Below are 19,097 nucleotides of genomic sequence, written 5' to 3'. Positions count from 1 at the left end.
CAGTGGCAGTTCCTCTTGGAACACCTGGCATTCTTGCACAAATTCTGGGCATATAAAATAACTGTTCACTTTTAAGTTTTTATAGCCAATATTTCTAGCCAGAACATTGCAATAAAAAGTAAAAAAGTGTATTTAACCACCTTTCGGACAACCTCCAAGCCTCTTTTGATCTTAACCAGACTGGATTACCAGAGCTTCGTTTGATGACTTTCCAATATAATCTCAGTCTTTTAAAAAGCTAAAAAGGCCACAAAATACATAGTGTACAACATTTCCACTTAACTAACACCACCCCAAATAATGACCCCACCTTATGTGTCATATTATATCCTGTCATCACTGATGGGAAATAAGAATGTGTCAGCCTTTCCTTGTGGGATCTGCTCATTATGATGTTAGTGCTAAAATTAGACTAACATAACCTACACAATCTTTGCAGCTTTTATTTTTAAAAGACAAACATTGAACACAAAACATATTCTTGGTTTGAAGCTATAAAATACTTGCTCTTACAAATTCAGTGTACAAAATTTTGGATAAGGAGAAACAAGTGCAGCATTTTCTACATTAATAGTGCAAATTGTAAAATAACTGCTAGACTCAAAAATTTATAGTTATAAAGAGAGAAAACCAGAGTATACCCACATTAATAATTTCTAAAACAATGTGCACTTTTATGGAAAATGTAGAAAATTATTTTTTATTAAATTTTATTTACAGCTTGGTAACAGGCCCTTCCGGCCCAACGAGTCCGCACCGCCCATTTAAACCCAAATTAACCTAATGTTGCAAGGTTCTGCATAGGGACATGAGGAAAATGAACAGTTTACAGGACAAGATTAGTGAGAAAGGGAGTAAATTAAAGTTCAGTTAACACAATAGATTTGAGGAGGAAAGGGAGAAGTAGAACCATACTTGGAGTGACAACCCTTTAACAATCATCCAAGCTCAAGTTTCACACACCCTTATCATGAATGTCATCGGGGACATGCAGAAGTTCCTTTGCCTCATAAGGCAGAGGCACTGGTGTGCTTTAATTGGGGATGAAATTTGTGATCAATCATCTAAAGGAAGTCTTGACTGTAGAGAAGGTGTTTTAGACAGGAAACAATGATAACATTCATCTATGTATTGCACAGATTGTGCTCATTCATCCCATGTACCTGATAGACACCCATCATGATTTATAGTTATACACTTCACATAGGAAAAGTGATCAATATTTAGTGTCTTCCAGTTAAGGAATGGAAGCAAAGCTAAACCAAGGAGGAAATAACTCTCCCATTATGCCCTCAAACTAAATTCTAAATGATTAACTAGCTGTCTCTGTTTATTTTGTCATCCTGTGAAGCGGAAGCAAAAGGATAATAAGGCTATTTTCATTATAAAGTTAATTACTTTGCCATTCAAAAGATTTTTTCAAATCCCAATTCTTAACCACCTACGCCTAAACCACTCACACAATTATGGCCTCACGGCAGTAATCCAAACAACTTTGGAGCAATTTTTAAAAGAGCAGAAATGTTTAAAGACCTGAATCATGAAGTGCAAATTATGATATTCGATTTGATGTCAATCAGGCAAAAAACAGGATAGAAAGACTATATTATGAGAAAGAGATTCAGTTAGAAAAATGAACCCTATTTTTAAAAATCTTCAACAATAATTAAAGTCCAAATAAATGAGCATCCATCCTTATCAATAATCATTTTCAATGGAGATTGTTTAGGAGCAATTAAAACTTCCCATGCTTTAGTTACAGGTGAACAGGTGAGCCCTAATTCTTTCCAGTGAGTTTAGCTCATATTAGATAAATTCTGCAGCTTAATAGTTTTCAATGATTTGAATGGCAAATCTCTCAGAAGATACCATGATCCTGCAGTTCATTAAGGCACTTTATGGTTTAAAGCAAGAATAGACTCTGTTTCCACTCTAATATCTTGTACCAGATGTTTGCAGTGCTTTGACATTATTTCCACAGAACTGCCCTGGAAACAGTTTATCAGAATCTTTGGTAGTAACTTAGAATACATGTATTCCTCCAAGGCTTAAAACTACTACAATTCATGGAAGATTAGCAAATTAAATTGCTTTCCCAAATGAGTCTGTATGTGGTAAAATTAGATACATTAAATGTGGACTCTATGCTGCCAATCAGTTTGGGCTATTTGTTCTGATATTAGCTGGAAAATGCATTGACAACTTTGATTTATTTTTGTCAAAAGCATTATTTCCAATTTGTTATAAACTTAATCTTACAGAAATGCTCTCGTGAAATAAATTAGAAACCATAGGTATACAAGAAAAACTTACCTCATCACCGTGGACATTACCAATGTACTTCACTTCTGGGATCCCTACAACATGTTCCTGTGGGTGTTTTCCAATTGCCAGAACCCAAAGGTCAACACCTATATCAGAAATACACAAAAACTCTTCATTGACTGGATAATTTACAATTTTTTTTTGAATAAAGACAGATTCCCATTACAAATTATAGTGATTCACATTCCTTTAATTGCAGAAATTTACAGCACAAGAGCAGGACATTTGTCCTGTCTATGACCCCCTCAACTCTCTGCCTAATTTATTGTGAAAACAGAAGATGCCTGACCTGTGGAGTCTTTCCAGCATTTTCTGCTTTTATTTCAGATCTCTTGTATCTGTCCTCTTTTTGATTTTCACCTATTTTAACAACCTTCCCTACATCATGTGTTGATTTGCACCAAATCAATTAAGGCAATGCAAATGTCAAGTTCACAGAAGATCAGATATTCAAAATACAATCAGTGGCTTCTTCAGACTTTAGCAAAAGATGACAGGGCAAATTCTAGTCATGGTATATGGACATAAATGATGCACAGAATCACATAAAGATTACAGCATGGTAGGAGGCCATTTGGTTACATCTGTACCAGCCCTTTCTTTCTTACTTATAACTAAGTAGGCAACTTGGCCCATCAATGTCAAGTTAGCTCCCAACCAGGCAATCCTATTCAATTTGTTTTTCTTATTTCCCTGCAACTTATTCTCTCACCAGCTCATCAAGTCCTATTTGATTCTTTTACCAATGGAGAGGTTGGACAGACTTGGATTGATTTCCCTAGAGCGTCAGAGGCTGAGGGGAAACCTGATGGAGGTTTATAAAATTATGAGAGGCATAGATAGAGTCTCCTTCTAGGGTGGACATGTCAAATACTAGAGGGCATAGCTTTAGGGTGAACGGGGGAAAGTTTAAGGGAGATTTACGTGGATTTTTTTGTATTTGCAGAGGGTATAGGTGCCTGGAATGGGCTGCCAGGGATGATGGTGGTGGCAGATAAGATAGTGGTGTTTAAAAGGCATTCATATAGACGCATGAACAGGCAAGGAATGAAGGAGTATGGATTACGTGCAGGCAGATGGGATTAATTGTGTTTAATATCATAGTCGGCACAGACATTGTGGGCTGAAGGGACTGTTCCTGTGCTGTACTGTTCTACGTTCTAAGAGGTAACTTACAGTGACCAATTAACTTACCTGCATTTCCTTGGGATTGGGAAGAAGCCCACGTTGCTCGAGCAATCCAACTAGTCCCACCCTCTCCTATAGCCCTGCATTACTTTGCCTTCATTCTATGTGCTCCTCCTCTTAACCCCATAGTTAAGCTCTAAAAAACAGTGTAAACCCGTCATGATTTTAAATACCTCTGTCAGGTCCACTCTCATCACCTTCTGTTTCAAGAACCACAAACCCAATTTCTCCAATCTATCCACACAACACAACTAAAGTCCCTTTCATCCAGAGCCATTCAATTTGAGTTATTCTTGTGTAGATGCTTGCTAATGTGAATAACATGAAAATATGGTATTGGTATATTATTGTCACTTGTACCAAGGTACAGTGAACAACTTGTCTTACAAACTGATCATACAGGTCAATTCATTGTATCAACTCAATGTAACTGCACGGTGTAGAGTGCATTGAGGTAGTACAGGTAAAAACAATAACAATGCAGAGTAAAGAGAAAGTGCAGTGCAATAAGGTGCAAGGTCACAACAAGGTAGATCGTGAGGTCATAGTCCATCTCATTGTATAAGGGAACCGTTCAATAGTCTTATCACAGTGGGGTAGAAGCTGTCCTTAAGTCTGGTGGTACGTGCCTTCAGGCTACTGTATTTTCTACCCAATGGAAGTGGAGAGAAGAGAGAACGGCCTTTGAAATTAGCTGCAGGAATAGGACTCTCACCCTCGAAGCCTGATCTGCCACGCAATAAGATCACGTACAACCTGACTGTAATCTCAGCACCACCTTCCAGTCTATCCATGGTAATCTTTGGCCCTTTTGCTTATCCACCTCTGCCTTAAAAATATTCAAGATTCTGCTTACTCCACCCTTTGAGGAAACAAAAAAGAGTTCCAAAGATTTAGGACCCTCAAATAAAAACATGCGTGTACCTGAAATAGGCAACCCCATATCTTAAAAGTGACCCCTGGTTCTAGATTCTCCCACAAGAGGAAACATCCTCCCCACATCCAACCTGATAAAAATCGTCAGGATCTTATGTTTCAAATAATGCCCTCGTCACTATTCTAAAGGGGATACAAGTTTCCCTATCCAACCTTTCCACACAAGAGCACCCACCCATCCCAAGTATTAGTCTAGTGACTCTGAACTGCTCCCAGGAAATTAACATCCTTCCTTAAATCAAGAGACCAATGTTGCACACAGTGCTGCAGATGAATATGACAAGAGGTGCAGGGAAAATAAATGCAGATGGTTCAGGAACTCTCAGGCATAGTACGAAGCCTTTTACGTGCAACACAGATTAATTTTACCCAAATCACATTTTGTCAGGTGAAGCACACTTCCACAGACTTGGGCTGTCTCTTCTTTCCAGATGTATGTCAGATGCATGGAGGCCGCCACGCATCAAACACAATACAAATGTTTTGATGTCACTCGTGCAAAGTTTTTATGCACATACAAGTCTCACGAAGAGCATAGCCATTCATACTGAAGCAGCCCTAAACTCTCTGAGTAGGGTCTGCTTCAGCATTAGTTAATGGAAGTCGACCTTAATTGGCCCACTGTGGATAGTCCAGGACATCGTCCTCCTTACAAATAGGTCTTGTTATATGTGGGCTTCTTAGTGTACACTTCTCCCATATGGTTTTCCCTGTGGACTCCAACCTGTCTAGCCTAACCCTCCTAAACTCAGGGATTAGAGGACACAAACACATAGTTCAATAGAAAAACAGCTGCAATTAGTTCATTTGGCTTCAAGGAATACAAATGCAGCTGGACGTTGAAAAGATTGAGAATGATAGATATGAAAAGTACTGTTTGATGTCCATTACCAGAAGGGAAGTTTGGGAAGCAACTCATGGGCCAATCTTTTTGTGTTGGCACGCCATATGGAAGTGCAATGTCAATACTGATCCAGGCCTGTTTGCATGAATCAGTTAATGATCACCATATGTTCTGCCTATGCTTGGGCCCCTGGCTATGCAGCTGGAAAGAAATGTGCAGCAACTTAATGGGAACCATTTGGTCCCCTCTTGCTTTTCAGCTGAACTGCAGAAGGAATCACTGCAAAGTCAGATGCAATTGTTGCTGCAGAGAACAGACCCAGAAATCTCACTGCAATCAATGCAACAGTGGTGAAGATTTCTGTTGCTCTCACAATAACATTCTTTAAGAGTCTCAAGTATTCACATCCTCACCTGTAAGTTACACCTACCCATCTTCCCATCAATGAGATATACAGGTCATGACTGCAGGTCATGTGACTAACATCACTTGCTCTGAACAACACTGGGTTCAATAATTTCAGATCACAGTTCAGATTTACATCTCTTCTGGATGAATGGAGACACAAGAGATTCTGCAATGCTGGAGCAACACACAGAGAAGTTATAGAAATTGATGTTGAGTCTGTCGGGTTGGAGACTACCAAGGCGGAATATGAAGTGTTGTCTGTCCAACCTGTGTCTGGCCTCAATGTGGCAGTAGAGGAGGCCATAGATAGAAATGTCGGTATGGGAGTGGGATGTGGAATTGAAGTGGGTGGCCACTGGGAGGTCCTGGCTGTTGCGGCAGTCAGAGCAAAGGTGCTCACTGAAGCGGTCACCCAATCTACATTGGGTCTCACTCATGTACAGGAGGCCGCTCCGGGAACACCAGATGCAATGAATGACACCCTCGGACTCACAGGTGAAGCGCTGCCTCACCTGGAAGGACTGTCTAGGGCCCCGAACGGTGGTGAGGGAGGTGTAGCACTTTGCATGGTTGCAGGGATAAGTGCCAGGAGGGTCATCAATGTGGAGGGATGAATGGACGAGTGGGTCAACACCTCATATTCCACCTTGGTAGTCTGCAACCTCAATTTCTCTAACTTCTGTTAACCTCTCCCCTTCCCTCATTCCTGTGGCCCCCTCACCCCTTTTCTTTCCCCTCCCCCACCCTCATGGCCTGCCCATCTATTCCCCACCTCCTTCCCTTTTTCCATGGTCCGCTGCTGTCTCCTACCAAATTCCTTTTTCAGCTCTTTGCCTGTCACCTATCAGCTTCTTACATCACTCCCTTTCATCCCCTCCTACCTCCCTCACCTCCTTCCCCCTCTCATCTGCCAGCTTGTGCTCCTCCCCCCCCCCAACCTTCTTATTCTGGCTTCTGCCCTCTTCCTTTCCAGTCCTGATGAAGGGTCTTGACCCGAAACGTCAACTGTTTATTTCCCTCCATAGATGCTGCCTGACCTGCTGAGTTCCTGCAGCATTTTGTGTGCATTTCTTCTGGACTAATCTTTGATTTTCTTGAATGCAGGACCATCTCCCCTTGTCCTGCACCATCGTCCTTACGGCACTGAATCTCTCCTTCCTTCCACCCCATCCCAGACCTTCCCTCGGGCTCTTTCCTCCCTCCCCTCTGTCGCTGCATCTCAAAGCTTCTTTATCCCTGTTTTCTCCCCAGTTCAGGTGACAAAAGGTCATTGACCTGAAACATCAACTCTGTTTCTCTCTCCACAGCCGCTACCTGACCTGCTGAGTGCCACCAGCGTTTTCTGTCTCAATTTCAGACTTCCAGCATCTGCAGGATTTTTCTACACATGGCAGTCCCCCTGCTATATTCAATCAGAGGCAACACCAGCTTCTACATTGGTTCAATAATTTATCCAGTGGACAATTCAGTTGTTATTCCAACTGAAATTCATGCTGAATTTGCAAAGTCAGTCAGTATGGCATTGGGGATGCTTTAATTAGGCTCAGTAGCCTAAGGATGGAGTTTGTGAAGAGGGAAAAACATCAGCAATTTACAGTATTTGTTAGTCATTGACTCCATTTGGAACTATTTGCATTTACAGAGTAAACAAGGACATAAATCAGACTTCTCTATCCCACACCCATGGTTCAAAAGCTTTACATTCACTCTCTGTTCGTGTGAAGACTGACAATTTGTCAGAGATTTCAGAGAATAGTTGATATCCATGGCCAGGTCAAGTCTCCCAATAATTTGTTTGGAATCTTGCTATGTAGCAGTTGGTTGTTCAAATTAATGACCATACTTCCAAAACAAGTTATGAAGTTCATTGACTTCAATGGAATGTATTTCAGAGGCAGGTTACAACTATTATATAGCATGTTTAGCATTATCAAGAGATGAATTTGGTGGCATTTTTTTTTCTGCTCCTCTCACGTTCCCATTTTTCAGTCTAATGGTGAAGATAGAGCAGTCTGGGTTCTGCGCTGACCTCGGATTCAGTCTACACGGATTGTGCAGGGCGGCACAGTGGCAAAGCAGTTGGTGCTGCCTCCTCCAAGTACACGGGTTCAGTCTTGACCTTGGGTGCTGAGTGTGTGGAGTTTGTATTCTCCCTATGGCTGTGCGAGTTTCCACTGGCTTGCAAAAAAATGTGCCGGCAGGTTATTTGGCAACTGTATATCACCATTAGTGTGGGTAAGTGGCCAAAAATCAAAAGGGAATTGATGGGAATGTGAGAGGGAATATACTGAAGAGCAAGACTTAGAACAGTACAGCACAGGAACAGGCCCTTCAGCCCACAATGTCTGGGCCAAACACAATACCGAATTAAACAAAATTCCTTCTGCCTGAAGATGAACCATATCCCTCCACTCCCCGAATATTCACACGTATATCTAATAGCCTTTTAAACACCACTATTGTATCTACCTCCACCACTACCCCTGGCAGCCTGTTCCAGGCACCCACCTCCGTAAAAAGCTTGCCCCACACATCTCCTTTAAACTTTCCCCCTCTCATCTTAAATGCATGTCCTCTAGTATTTGACATTTCTACCCTGGGAAAAAGATTCTGACTGTCTACCTTATCCATGCCTCTCATAATTTTATAAATTCCTAATCAGGTCTCCTCCTCCCCCCCCCCACCCCCAGCCTCCAACACTCCAGAGAAAACAACCCAAGTTTGTCTAACCTCTCGTTATAGTTCAAACCCTCTAATCCAGACAGCATCGGTAAACCTCTTCTACACCTTTTCTAAAGCCTCCACATCCTTCCCGTAATGGGGCGACCAGAATTGCACACAATCCAAGTGTGGCCTCAACCAAAGTACGGGGAAATAAGTAGGGCAATGGAATTAATGGCGATGATCTTCTGGGAGCTGACATGAAATTGATGGCTGAATAACCTTCTTCCATGTCCTAGTAAGTAAACAAGTTAAGTAAAAATGATTTGTTTTATAATTGTTACCCTCTTCTAACTTTACCATGGCTCGTTAAGGGGCTGTCTCCTCGCATTCTTCAATTCATTCCGAAAACCTAAGAGCCAAGGAGATCCCAGTGGTAATTCCCAAATTATTCTGTCCCTAATTAACCATGCCTTTTAAATCCTCTCACCTTGCTTCTGTGGCAATCAGGGGATGTTAGAGTATCAATACATCCTCCTGATATTAGGGGCTTTGTCATAGCTTCAAATCAAGGTAGTCAGGATATAATTTGTTCCAATTTCCAGAGATCTTCCATAGTCCTGGCACCTTGAGCAGACTGGGAAATGTGCCTTCCATTCCCCTTGGACTTAGAACATAGTCACTATTTGTACTCAAATACCTGGCAGAGATTTGGCCAGGGCAGGTTCTTTATATCTCTCCCTTTAAAGAGATATTGAGTTGGTGCCTCTTACCTCTCTACCGCAGATGGATTATTAACACTTCCACTGGCAGCAATCTTCATTCAATCAGTTAATCAGGCTATTTTGCAAAGTTGGATGTGCGCAGGTCATTTCCCCACCTTCCTGCACTGATTATCATGCTCCACCCAAGTCCATTCAGGGTGAACTACTTTTGCTTCAATATCCGCATCTAAACAAAGCAGTGTTGGCAAACAAGGTACTGAGATCCAAAGCATGGGTGAACAGCAGATAAATGTGGTGGTTCATGAAAGGAAGTCAAGAGTGTTACTCCACACTTGAGGATAGACAACAGCTAATAACTACTTGCAGATTAGTTCTGATAATTGGCAGGAATGGTGAACATTTCCCAGGAAAGCATAGAATCCTTCTCATTGGAAGGAACTCCATATATAAAAAAAATTGCAAGACAAATTGCTTTGATTTGTTTATTAAAAAAAATGCAACAATATTTTCTGTACCCAACATTGCTAAAAAAATCAATATTGCTAATAACAAGCTGTGAAAATATACAGTGGTTAAGGAAAGGCAGATATGATTTTAAAAGTATTACAAAATATAAACATTATATTTTCTCTCTACTGCAGCAGACAAAAATATTCTATTGACCTCTAGCAAAAATTATTTACTCTTGGAAGCCTCAAAGCTGTACACTTCTAGTGTTTAACAGGGAAATTGCTTCTCAGTTTTTCCACTTGGTTGAAAGGAGCCAGTCTACAAGATCAGTTCCAAGGATGGTCTGGAAATACTGATAAGGTTCAGAGAGGAGTATAAATGATGCCTTCTGAGGTCATTGATCTTGAACCCATCAACAGGAGCCCAAGTTATCAGAAAAAGTAAAACTGGCAGCAAAACCAAGTCAATCATCAAAGTTTAAGCTAATTAGGTTAGTGATGAAGGATCTACAAGTGGTTCTGTGGACTTCTGGTACAGCCTAGGCAATTCAAAAAGAGTAAGAATCATAATTATCATGCACAAATAGTTAATATTTTATGCATGTTTTATGTTTACTTGTAAATTGTTGGCCAGAGAAAAGTACAAAATAGTGGTACCAGCCTCTCTCCCTTCAGTATATTTAATTTATTGGTTACTGTTGTCAATAACCCATTTTGAGTCAATGTTTTTGACTTGATTAGGATTAGATCAGTTTGTCATTGTGACTTACTGCTGTTTTGGTCAACACAAAATACTGAATGAAGCAACCTGCTTCTTAGAATGTATAATGATTCAGAATTACACCTAAACTCAGATGAAGTTTATAAAACAAGATCAGAGTAGACCTGAGCATCAGAGATTACAATATTTTTACAAAAAGAGTGAAGTCTGAGTTAGTTCAAGCATTTTTATTATAAAACCAAATGAATATCCACGGCACTCCTCATGGCAAAGCACAAGTACCAGATCCTTTGGTGGCCCAAATCAAAGAGTGCCACGTTGCATAAGGATTTCAAACATTTCAGTAGATGGACAGTGGAAAGTTATGCTATCCAGGAACACAAGAGTCTTAACATTATATATACTGAGAGGAGGACCATTGTGAAGTTTCCAGCCTGTAGTTGAGGAATTTGGACATTGTTATAGTGGTGGGCACAAGGAATGGGAAGTTTCTTTTCTTGCAGGATTGGGACTCAGGTTTGGCAACTCTGATAAGAGGGTGCTGGGGGAGTGATTGATGAGGCCTGGTCTACCTGTTCATCCCTGCTCTTCAGGATCTCTATATCACTCTCAATAGAAAGTGCAAAAGGCCAAGACTGCAGACATCCTTAAGCTAATGCTGATTTCTGGATAAATCTGTCTTCCTTATATTAGTGGTTCAAACCCCAGTCTTGACCTCGATATTGCTGGCACCACTTTATATATTTCAAAAGCTATCCAGTAGGGGGTCAAAGAAAGCACAATAAACAAATGTAAAATGTGATATCCTACATTCCCTAGCATTTTTTTAAATCCCTTAACTGACTTAAAACAAATAAACCTCAGGTTTTATCCTCTGAGGTTGAGTTAATGATCTAGAAGAGAGTGATAATTGCCAAGGAATAATGTCCCATTATTGGTTCCTCTTCCTGGTTTCCTTCCACGTTCGTCAACTTGAACCAGCTGGAGAATGATTGCAAATCTCCTCCATTAATAGGCAGCAAGCACTGCAGGGAACTTCCAGACATTTTGCAAACCCACTGCAATGGCTTTGCACGGAAGTTCACCCATTATTGGCAGCAATTTACATGCTACATGGTAGTGACAGTACGCTGCAACCCAATTCCAAAATTCAGTACCACTATTTCTGAATCATAATACAATGTGCTCTCACCATCATGTTGCACGTTTATACTGCAAACCTGGGATGAGTTTCTACATACTGTGAAGGTATACTTTGCACTACAATTTTGGAAGTGCAGATCTTGATTGTTCCTGATCCAGTTTTCTTCTCTTAGGGCTGTATCCATCCTGGCACTAGCAAGGCCCATTATGGCCACTGGGCCTCTGGAATTAATGCAGCAATTAGACCTCACAAGGATGTGGCTTTTGTACGCTGTGCCTTTGTGAAGTGATGTGCCTATAGAAATAAGGTTTGATAGCAACGAGAAGAGATAGAAAATTCCATCTGGACTAAAATTGATCATATTCCCCCATTCTATGTTGTTATCACTGTTTATGATTAATTTGATCAATCTGTAAAGGAACTGGTTGCGGTCCCTACTAACATGTTCTCAAACACAACTTGTCTGTTCAGCCTTTTGGGGTCATTGCTTGTCCATCTCTCACAGGGAGCAGTCATTTCACATTGTGCAAAATGCAATCAATTTCACAGCACATTAACAAACCTTTCCCCATGATCACTGCCAATTTAAAATTATATGCACAGATTTCATTTGCTTTTATATACTGCATGAAGTAGAAAATGACTTGAGTTGCCATGGCAATGCATCCATGCAGCATCCAATTCTGTTAACTTCAGAGAAGTCAATGCAATGTTGTTTGAGTTACACACTGTGTTTCCACAAACCTACACTGGAAAAAAAATTGTCCCAAACCAAGTGTCATGATGGTTAGTGTTACTAACAAAATACATTGCAAGTATCAAACAAAGTGAGGAGTAATTAGAGCTGGATTCAGCAATCATCTGACTGTGTTACAAAGGCATTTTGTAAATAGTGTAAAAATAATTCACGAGCTGTGTGTTTTGATGTACATATGACTAATAAAGAAATCTTATTTTATCTTATCTTGCAAGCGAGAAATCACAAGATAAATGGCCAAATTAAAAACTACTTTGTCTCAAACTTCAGAAAACCCAGTGAAATCCTGGATGCACAAGTTGTTACTGCAGAGCTTACTCAAGTGGATGACAACATAGTGCATGATCAGTCATACCAAACCTGGAATGCGAACTGATGTTTCACCCACGTTGTATCCTGATACAATAACTGCATAAACTAAACAGTATGGAAGTACAAAAGAGAAAGCCCCGATGAAAGAAATTGTAAAAACACCACTGCTGAGACACTTCAGCACTGGTAACACAAATACATTTCCCCCATCCTTTAGATACTGGGCGCTTGAATAAGGAATACAAAATAAACCATTGGACTTTTACAAGGAAAGTGAAGAGATTGCAAAGTCAATAACAAGGACAAGGCAGTTTTATGTTATAATGAGATTTTGTGGCTGGCACATATAAAGTGACCGAACTTAATATCCCAGCATTGTGTATAGAACCAAGGGGCTTTGTAACAGCTCAAAAAAAAAGCTGAAGGAAATGTTCAAGGAGCTAAAGTTTAGTTTCTTCCCCCAAATCATTGTGGCCTGACTGTCAATAAGTTTTACAAGTCAACACCCAAATAAAAAGTACAGTTCCCTCATGTCTGAATTTGTAAACTCAGTCTTTTCCCTTACCACAACATTTAAACAGAATGATCTTTCTTGAATAAAGAGACTGGTCTGAAATGACAAGGGACTAACAGAAGACAAACTGCTGGAGGAACTCAGTAGGTCAATCAGCGTCTGTGAAGGCAAAGAGATAGTCAATGTTTCAGGTCAAGGCCCTATATCAGGACAGGTTCACCAAATTGAACAACTTGATTAATATAAAGAAGGATAAAGAAGGTTGTGTGCAGAAAGACCTGCACAGTCACCCAACATATCTTAGAACATGCAGTGTAATGTAGCTGTAGATCTTAGACATAATGCAGACATAGACAAAATAACATAGTTCAAGTTGAATTCTTGCATACTCAAGGCCAAGTGGTCTGGAGACCTGACAAGCAGCCTGTGACTAAAGGGAAGTGCCAAACATCAGCTGCAAGCTCATATAAAGGAGAGGGGAGAACAAAAAGCGGCTGTGAAGACCGGTGATAATGATGGTAAGAACTGGTCTGAAAAGGACAGCTCCTCAGCTATGCAGACTGCAGTAAGGAAGGGGTAACCTAGCCAGTCAGCAGATGACATCAGCAGGTTGATCACAAAGGCAGAGACTATAGTTGGTAAGGGATAATCTGGCCATTCACCACATAATGTACATCACTGGATTGACCACTGAGAGGGCATTAAGTACTTAGGGTTAAAGTAATAATTTTGGGGATGTGGGAATTGGAGGTTATAGTATCAGCCAATTATGGTAAACTATTTTAATCTCTCAATTCAAGTTACAGTAGATCAATAGAGCAAGAAATTCTGGTTTGTGATTGAATTCATGGCTCAGACCCTTGCATAACCAACAGTAGTTCAATCCCCACCCACTGTAAACAGAGGTAGATTAAAGAGCTGGTCATCGAGTTCAGGAAGGGGGGGCAGTGGACATGCTCCTGTCTATATCAGGAGTGCGGAGGTTGAGAGGGTTGAGAGGTTCAAGTTCCTAGGAGTGAACAACACTGATAGACTGTCCTGATCCAACCACATAGATGCCATGGCCAAGAAAGTTCACAAGAATTTCTACTTGCTCAGGAGGCTAAACAGATTTGGCATGTCACAAGACAAGATCACAAGACAAAGGAGCAGAAGTAGGCCATTCAGCCCATCGAGTCTGCTCCGCTACCTCGCCATGAGCTGAACTATTCCCATTTAGCCCCAGTTTCCAGCCTTTTCCCCATACCCCTTGATAACTTGACTAATTAGATACCTATCAATCTCTTCGTTAAGCACCCCCAATGATTGGACCTCCACAGCTGTATATGGCAACAAATTCCACAAATCTACAACCCTATGGCTAAAGAATTTCTCCTCATTTCTGTTCTAAATGGGTACCCTCTAATTCTAAGACTGTGCCCTCTAGTCCTGGACTCACCCACCAAGGGAAACAGCTTAGCCACATCTACTCTGGCCAGTCCTTTCAACATTCTAAATGTTTCTATGAGGTTCCCTCTCATTCTTCTGTACTCCAGTGGTTACAGTCCAAGAGCTGACAAATGCTCATCGTGATCTTCCATTCATGAAACCATGCTGGCTTGGACCCATCTTGTCATGCACCTCTAGGTATTCCATAACCTCGTCCTGGAGGATTGACTCCAATAATTTTTCAACCACCGATGTCAGACTAATAGGTCTGTAATTTCCTTTATGCTGCCTCCCACCTTTCTGAAACAGCGGAACTACATTTGTGACCTTCCAGTCCTCCAGAATCATGCAAGAGTCCATCGATGCCTGGAAAATCATCACCAATGCCTCCACAATCTCTAAAGCCACTTCCTTCAGAACCCGAGGGTGCACTTCATCCGGTCCAGGAGACTTATCTGTTCTCAGTCCATTTAGCTTCCCGAGCACCTTCCTGGTCGAACAGCACCAATTTTTATGAATGCTTCATAGATGCACCAAAAGGGTTTTGTGGAGGTTCAGTCACTGTGTGTAGTTGAGTCAGAGAAAGACTTTTGGATATTAAGGGAATCAAGATATATGGTGTTGCGATGGGAAAATGGCACTGAGCTAAAAGATCTGCCATAGAAATTCTGGGCTTGACTGCTAATCTTCTTAATATGAAGAAGCTGGTTTCATTTACATGTGGTGTACTAATCTGCATTGATTTTCCACAGCATATACTTTCCCTGTCAGGATGGGTCTATTGACTAACAAGAAACAGAAGCCACATTGCATTTCAGAATACAAGTGATAATGAAGTTCAATGTGACCAAGGAGTTTTACAGTTTTGTGGACAGAGAAAGGATTCTTGCGTAAGAAAATGGAATTGAATTTCAATGGCTGGCTCCTGCTCCTATTCTCTGTTTCTGTGAATGAGAATACCGAGTTTGATATCAGAGGGCAGCATAAATCGATTGAAAAGATAGACATTTCCACCTGCTATTATTCATGCTGACACAATGGCCCACACTTGGAATAAATAAGTGCACCTATTTTTTTCTCCCCACACTCATTAATCTGATCGTCTAGATAGTGCAAGTAATGGATATATTGACATAACCAAAGGTGCAGCCTATGTGGAGGAAGAAACAGAATTAGTGTTTCAGGTCGATAACATTTTGCCTTCAGGAAGGCGGACATGTGTTTAACTCCCGATTGACCAACAATAGACCAAACATCCCCATCCGCCAATCTATGAGGGACCACATATTGTTTAAAGCAACTTTTGAAAAAAATACACGGGCTGTGATTGAAGAAGCTATGAGGAAAAGTGTTTTCCGTTCACAAACAAGATTTACCCAAGGACAATTTATGCATTTGTTTTCTCCACAGCCTGATTGCCTACAGGATGTCTTCAGCATTGGAATAAGTTATCCCAAGTGTTGATAATCTCAATTCTCTGGCTACCACAGGCAGTGAAAACAGAGGACAAACTGTACTAATGGGTTAGGGTGTATTGCCTTATAAGGAATTACTGGGCATGGAAGGGACCATTAGAAAGGGAGAGGGTTTGCAACAATCAGTTGTTAAAGACATGATTCTTTCAAATTATAAAGTGGGTCGGGGTTTGGGGACAAACCTGAGTAGTTAGTAAAAAGAATTACAGACAGGTCTAATCAATCTGTACAGACAGGGTCCAACATCCAGGTGAGTTGTGGCCAGAATTAGAGCCAATTGTATGGGGGTGAAGTTGCAGTGAGTTGCATTAAAAGCTGTGCAAGTCTGTTGGAGCACAAAAGCTGCAGGTGTATGCAGTACTTTATAACAACCTTATCATACAATTCTTTTGTAGTTCTTTTTTGCTATGCTTTATATTTTTGTAGTATTTTACCTTACATCAGTAGTAATGTTACCTGGTTTCAATAAACTTTTAACAATAGTTCTTAATTATGCTCTTTGAGTCTTGGCACATACGTGGGCTCAAAGGTAACCAGTATTAGTGAATGGCACTGATAGAACTGGAAGTTTTGGATTTTCAATGTACGGAGTATATCCTGATATCAAAGAAGATTTAATTACAAAAGTATCATATCAAACAAAGTGAAGATAAATGATTGGTTAGCAATTCCAGAATATTTAATATGGTACAGCAAAGTTAAACCTCCTTTCCGTTAATAATTCATATCAGCAAAGAATACAAGAATGCTAGCCATATTTACTACATGACAAAGAAGGGGGCCATTTGGCCCATCGAGTCAATGCTGGCTCCTATAGTAATCCATCAGTCCCATTCCTCCACTTACTTCCTTGCAAACCTTTCTCCCACATGTGCCCATCAACGCTCCCCATTTCTCTGACCAGCTACCTACACAATGGTAGCCAATTACCTAGCAACCAGCAGGTCTTTGGGATGTAGGACAAAACCAGAGCATCCTGGGGGAAACCCACATGGTTCTGGAGAGAACATACAAACACTACACAGTCAGAAGTCAACCTGGAGCAACAAACAATCTGCTGGTCGAGCAGCATCTTTGGGAGGAAAGGAATTGTTGACATTTCAGGTGGATACCCCGCCTCAGAATCGACCTGGGTTGCTGGGGATGTGAGGGAACTGAGCCACTGTGCTGCTCTTACCTTGGAGTTGCAAAAATTGAAAATTCACAAGAACTACTCCAGAATTCACACTCATTATCCAGCTGACACCTCACTGCATCGCTGACAGTGTCCAGCATGGTCAACAATACAGAACTGGAAATTCTTCAGTGTGTGATGGCTGCAAGAGTCCTATACTCTATTGTGCCTGATGCCAGAAGGCAGGAGCAGCTGAGGGTCTTAATAACGTTGCTTCCTTAAGGAGGACCAAGCAATCTTGTGTAAATCTTCACCATCTGCTTAGCTGGCAACAGACATGGTAGCTTGGATCTTTAGTAACTCAGTAGCAAGCACAAACTTCAAGGCATACACTGGTCCCACTGCATATTAATAATATACAATCATGCAAATTATGGCAATCGCATGTCATATGTCAATTGACGGGATTGCAGAGATAATCTGTGCCAGTAATGCTGATTGAGGGACAAATATTGAGAGGACTCTTAAGGACAACTGCTTGCTTTTCTTTTAAATAGTGCCACAGGAAATAGAGTAGGTCTCAGTTTAAATCTCCTCTGAAAGGAAGACCTCTAATATCCTCTATCACATGAGAGCCATTTTTAAATTGATACACGGGACATGGGAGTTGCCGGGAAGGTCAGCATTTAATGGCCCTCTCAGAACGTGTTGGCGAGCCCTTTGTTGAATCACTTGTCCTTGTGGTGAAGGAACTCCTGTACTATTGTTATTTGGGACTACCTCGAAATTAATAATGAAGGAGGAAGTTTTTTTTTTGCATTGTGCGTGACTGGAAGAATTACCTCGCACTCTTGCGCCACGATGCTGGTGGAAGTGCAAGGGGTGCATGGTGTGCTGTTAGGGGGCTGTTTGTTCCTGGATGATGCCTTGTTTCTTAAGAGTGATCATTGCTGCACCTAAACCCAGGGAGGGCATCGACCGAACTTTTTGTGCTCAAGTCTCTGGAGTGAAATGAACCCACAGAATACAAGCTCTTAAGTTTAAGCGACAAATATAAACAGATCGATTTATAACACTCTACAAATCAAAAAAAACATTTTTATACAATGTATTCAACTGAACGTGTGCAGGAATCAGAGATTAGATACCAAGTTACAGGCTCTTAAGTGGGACAGTGCGGGTTGTTATGATTTTCTCTGCGACCAGTTGACATGAGAACTAACCTTACATAGATGTGCATTACACAGTATTATTAAGCAAAGTTTTACGGACATTGCTTAACTGAGTATATTTCACAGTATTAGTGTTTTTGTAAAACTGAGACACAAATACAGCGAATAGGGATTTCATGCGCGGATAATGCATTCTTTCATACAAGGCAGTCACACACCTACCTTCGACAGATTTGCCAATGCTATACAAGTGTGTAATTGACGGATAGTTTGTGTTGATCCTATGTAAAAACGATTCCAGATCTTTCGCATTGTGGTATTTGAATTCCAGACTGATCGCATAAGGAATCATCGCCCAAATCCACAGAAGCCTTATTCCTGGGAGCATCGTTCAAAAGGTTTTCTGAAAGTTTAGAAACATAAATTGTAGTATCAGCCCTTTCTCCAAACTTCCGTTCTCCCGAGTTACTTAACAAGATTAACATTTCTTGTACTATTTTTATAATTTATCTTTAAGCATTATCTTCTTGTTAAAACAGCGAAGTCCTCTAAAAGATAACTAGCAGAAGTGTTCCCCACCTGCTCTCCCTTCTTTAAGCGCCTAAAGCAAGCATCCAACAAGCAGTACTAGCATCTGCACATTAGTGGCATGAATTAAAAAGCCAAACTACACAGCTGCGATTCACCAACCAGCGTCCAGCTGGTTTAATTGACAGCTAAACCCGCCATACATACGTTCTTAACTCATCGATTAGCAATAAACCGGACGAAAATTAATTCACAAACAAGAACAATCTCCTCGCCCTAACCTCCCAACACATATTCCAGAGATAAGACGTCAGTTTTGCCGTGAGATCGCTATTAACAGTGTAATTAGTGGAAAACAACATCAGTGCCACTGTGATTACACTCAGATGGTTTTAA

General features: G+C 40.8%; 1 protein-coding gene across 1 annotated transcript in view; it reads right to left on the bottom strand.

The window, feature by feature from the left end:
• The window catches only part of LOC127578388 (carboxypeptidase M-like), a 49,125-nt gene extending 30,284 nt beyond the window's left edge, over nt 1-18,841 (bottom strand). Inside the window, exons 1-3 of the mRNA XM_052030360.1 lie at nt 18,753-18,841; nt 18,396-18,576; nt 2,314-2,411 (exon numbers count right to left, since the gene is read on the bottom strand). Of these exons, the coding sequence (XP_051886320.1) occupies nt 2,314-2,411; nt 18,396-18,561 (264 nt within the window). The 5' untranslated portion in view covers nt 18,562-18,576; nt 18,753-18,841. The remainder of the gene's footprint in view (nt 1-2,313; nt 2,412-18,395; nt 18,577-18,752) is intronic.
• Nucleotides 18,842-19,097: the final 256 nt, after the last annotated feature.

The sequence above is a fragment of the Pristis pectinata genome, chromosome 15, assembly GCF_009764475.1.
Source record: "Pristis pectinata isolate sPriPec2 chromosome 15, sPriPec2.1.pri, whole genome shotgun sequence".
NCBI lineage: Eukaryota > Metazoa > Chordata > Chondrichthyes > Rhinopristiformes > Pristidae > Pristis > Pristis pectinata.
The sequence above is the reverse complement of the archived record's forward strand: the minus strand, read 5'-3'. Positions and strand labels throughout refer to the sequence as shown.